At 41.8% G+C, this 4,531-nt stretch overlaps 1 protein-coding gene across 7 annotated transcripts in view; it reads right to left on the bottom strand.

Moving 5' to 3' along the window:
• Positions 1-905: 905 nt before the first annotated feature.
• The window catches only part of Syt16 (synaptotagmin 16), a 255,141-nt gene continuing 251,515 nt past the window's right edge, over positions 906-4,531 (bottom strand). For 4 of the 7 annotated variants that reach the window (XM_021179479.2, XM_029484284.1, XM_029484286.1 and 1 more), the window contains one exon: positions 1,318-2,185. In XM_021179479.2, coding sequence (XP_021035138.1) covers positions 1,872-2,185 — 314 coding nt within the window. In that variant the 3' untranslated portion in view covers positions 1,318-1,871. Of the gene's footprint in view, positions 2,186-4,531 lie in introns of all 7 variants that reach the window. The other 3 variants (XM_021179478.2, XM_029484288.1, XM_029484287.1) reach the window with 1 other exon arrangement.

Here is a 4,531-nt window from a genome sequence, read left to right as displayed (position 1 = left end):
GCTATTATGCCAGCAGCAGAAAGGGAAGCACAACGAGGCTGCTCGGCTTCCCCTTCAGCACAAGGCACACAGAGAGGGAAGGATGTGAAAAGCCAATTCTTTGCCGCTCCTCTATCAATTGCACTCAGTTCTACCCCCGTGACACAGTCGCACTGCAAAGACCACTGGGCAGTTAGTGGGCAAGATGCTGAGAAGACACTCCGAGGTCTTCTCAAGGAAGGTAGGGGAATCTGGCGGGCTTAAGAAAAGACCTAGGGATACTAGTTTATTCTGCAAATGCTCACCCCTCTGTATAACATTGTTTCTTCCTCAGATCTGATTCCTGTGATCTGGTAGAGTTTTCCTGTGCCCTTGTCTGGTCTTGTCAGGATATCCATTATGAAGTGCAAGGAATAAATACGTTCTTCAAGTGTTGCAGCCTACGCTTACAATCTGTCAAAATGTAGAGCTGTGGGGGAAGTTCTGTGGCTTTGACTGCGTGTATCCGTCACTAGCTATCACTCTTCCCGAAGACAGGACAGAAGTCAACAAGAAAACATAAAACTCTAAAAAGAAGTGGTGGGGCCCTTGCTCAGAGAACCTGGAACATTGAGCAAGGGGTTAAGGGTGGATCCCTTCCTCCTCATCACTTCCAGGTAAAAGACACCAAAACTAAGCACTCAGATCTGAGAAATTAAAGTGCACCGCATAAAATGTAAAAGCCACTCATAAGTAAAACCAGATCCATACAAGGTTAGCATTGGGGAATAAATAGCATGTGTCCACAGACATGGACTCACTAAAACATTTTGTTGCACACGTAAGAAATATCAGTGCTGGGTCCTTTAAATGCTCTGAGAATTCAGTGTCATACCATATCAAACGGTGATATTTCTTCATTCAGAGGATTTCACATGTTCATTCCCTTTAAGTCAATCAAATTAGGATTTATTGAGATCCACTGTAGGCATCTTTCTATATTCTACTGGCAAGGTACATAGCATAAAGATGAATGTGAATGTGATTGGCATGCAGAAATACATACAAAAAATACATGTGAGAGTTAGTACAATTATCTATAGAAAAGGTATAATCCAAATGAATGACAAATTCAGAAACATCGAGAAAGCCAAGACTTAAATTATCTTCTAGGTTTTCCTCTTCTTTGGGTGCCGATTCGGTAAGAAAGCACAAAATCCGTGATTTTTGGAAATCTTAAATATTCAAAAAGAGACAGGTCAGCTAATAGTCAGTTTTTAACTGTTTTACAGCTTCCATATGATTCGTCTAACCCAATTCTTTTAGAAACCATGATATCTAATTGAGATAAAAAGAGACTTTTCATGAATACAAATTTATTTTACACCACAAGTTTATAACAATTACCTCTTAAGTAAATAGGGCTCTTTTTTTTTTTTTCATAAAGAGAATAGGGGTGGCAGAGGATTGTGGATTGGTTACATCCTTCCTTGGCACTCAGGATCTGATTCATGTCTGTTTTGGAATTTTGAACACTGAGAAGAGTCTGATTCATACACCTCAGTGATGGAAAACAGTAACGTTTATAGCTCCTTTGAAATCTCAGGCTATTCTCCCAGCAAAGAGAGACAGCAGGAGGAAGCCGCACCACATAGTGCGAACCAAAACACAATCATCCATCAGCACAGATTGTGACATAACCACTGGTCTCAACCAGATACCATTGCCCATACTGCGTATGTAGGCTTCCTTTCATGACAACATTTAAACTCAAATCAAACCGTTGAAACTGTCCCAAGCCACAGAATGACCTAAGTTTAGTACAATTCTCCGTTTGAAAGCTCTTCCGCCCCCAATGATCTGACTCATGTCAGATAATCAAGGCTGACATAACACGAATGCTGTTGGTAAACCTAGGATTCCAACAGTGTATGCCACCGGCAGGTCTGCTGGCCCTTGCATTCCTTCATTTCCTCCCAGTGTTCCTGCTCCTCCTCCCCACTGCTGTTCTGGCCCAGAGCGACCCAGCCAATCATCTCTTTACGCTTCATAGTGCGCCTGCTGTAAATGGAAATCATCAAGGTGACGTCCGAGAGCTGGAAGAGGGCCACCTGGAAGACAAAGGTCTCTTTATAGACAGGATTGGGTTGGCCACGCCGAATGGACGTCTTGCAGCGGGACATCTCTTGCCCCACACAGTTGAGGAGGAAGAGTTTTCCATATGTATCTACAGGAAAAGCAGAGAAGAGAAGGATGAGAAACCATCAGCGCTTTGCACTGCACTGGCTAAGTTGTCATCTTTACATTGACTTCACATTCCTCCATGCCATGGTATTCTTCAGGCCTGGTCTTTGCTGCTGAACCACCACATCTTGCATAAATTACTAAGGAAAAGGATTGTTTTATGTCTATGGTTACATACGACTCACAGTCTGGCATACTCATGAAGCGCATTAGAACTTCTCTTTGTACAGGGTATGTATGGAGGTGCACAGGCCCATGTGCAATGGGAGCCGTGTGAACTCAGAAAGAGTCTTGATTTATGTATTGGATGTGCATTCTTTTCTCCATAGCCAAATTATTGTTTTATGTCTTGGCTGGAGTATATCTTCTCTTCTTGCTCTCCATACAGTCTACCCATTCTCTGGACCATCTCATGCTGGAACTCTGGGCCACAAGCTTCACCCCCTGCTCCCCTGTGTGCTCCACCAATTCCCTGATATCCCAGAGGCCATCCCCTTCCCTTAACCTCTGTCAGCACAGTTGAATTTGCACAACACTTTATCCAGAATCCTTGCTGACTCTGCCTCCACCAGCACCTCACTGACCCTACCTCAGCACTCATCATCACTGTGTGGTTTTTTTGTCTGCAAACTGCCAGTCCCTCAAAGCAAAAGAGAGGGGTTGCCTTGCTTGGCACAAAACCCCCATGCCTGACCTAGTACAACATGGGGGCGAGACTTTCAACAACTATTTTATGATGAATATTCATGAACAGACAGAAAGTTAAACCTTTGTTTTCTTTTGAATTCATGTTTTCAAGCAAGAAACTCAAGTAAAACCACCCATTTTAAGACCCTTATACTAAAAGACTATGAAGTGCTGACTAATTCCTGTTTTCAGTTGCCAAAAGGAAAAGGAAGCATTTACCAACGTCATCTACTTTGGCTAAAATTTCTGAATGAATCATTATAAAGAAAATTATCCGCACAAATCTGTTATTAAAATCACTTCATTGATAATGTTTGGACTTTTAATAAAAGTTTTGCTTCTACCTTAGATTCACAATACCATAAAAAATGTTTATGTGTTCCTAAGTTTCCTCTGTCTATTCTCTGTTCAGTGAGGACAGAAGCCTTGAGTTTGCAGCTCACTTCCCCAGCTAACTACCAGTCAAACTGTTCAAAAGCATAAACCCAGATATCTGTAATTTCCTCTCAGCGCATTGTGAGGTAGGAAGCAAATTACAACCTACGGTTTTCTTTGTATGTTGATCTTTTTTTTTTTTTTTCTATTCCGGGTTGATGTGTTATTTTATGCACTTATCTGCTGAGAAACACAAGGTGTGAGATTGCACTTCAGGTGTGAAAACACTTCTCTGTCTCAGAAACAGGGCTCTCCACTCCTCAAACTGTTCCCTGGAGAAGCTGTCAACAGACCCACAATGGGAATGAGCCTGTGCCTCTGCATCTGTCCAGCAGCAGCAGGGGCCCTGGATGCAAGCTCACTGCAGGCATTGATCTGCTCAGGCGATCCTGCCAGTTAGAGCAGTGGGGATGGAGTCAATCTTTCAAACAAAGACTTGTTCATTTTGCAAAGAAAATTCTGAACTTCGGCCTGTCTCAGGATAGATCTCTAATTACAAGAAAGGCCACTTACCATTAACATCACCACTATGTGACATAGGTACATGGCACCGAAAGACCATTATATAAGCAAGCAATTCAACACAGGGTCACCAGATCAAAGGAAGAGACACTGTCCAGTTCAAAAAGGGAAGCTTTAGTCAATGTGTCTGGAAATTCCTGCCTATGAGAAACTGGCAGACACACAACGAGAGTCTTCTGGGGTCCCACAACTGACTCCAGTGAACTGGTAAGACTAATACCAGTGCACTAATACAGAGTGCAGTTAGCCAAACACCCAACTCAAATGAGTCCTATTTTATTTCTTTAGAAATTGATCACAGAAGTTATAAAACAACATTGAGCAAAAATTTAACTTATAAAGATTCAGAACACGTTACAGTGGCTTTAGTAACTCAAGCATCAGCAACAGAATACAAGAGATGGAAGAGAGAATCTCGGATGCAGAAGATTCCATAGAGAACATGGGCACAAAAATAAAAAAAAAATGCAAAATGCAAAAAACTCAAAACATCCAGGAAATCCAGAACACAATGAGAAGATTAAACCTACGGATAATAGGAGTAGATAAGAATGAAGATTTTCAACTTAAAGGGCCAGCAAATATCTTCAACAAAATTATACAAGAAAAATTCCCTAACCTAAAGAAAGAGATGCCCATGAACATACAAGAAGCCTAGAGAACTCCAAATAGACTGGACCAGAAA

The sequence above is a fragment of the Mus caroli genome, chromosome 12 (assembly GCF_900094665.2).
Source record: "Mus caroli chromosome 12, CAROLI_EIJ_v1.1, whole genome shotgun sequence".
NCBI classification, from domain to species: Eukaryota; Metazoa; Chordata; class Mammalia; order Rodentia; family Muridae; genus Mus; species Mus caroli.
The sequence above is the reverse complement of the archived record's forward strand: the minus strand, read 5'-3'. Positions and strand labels throughout refer to the sequence as shown.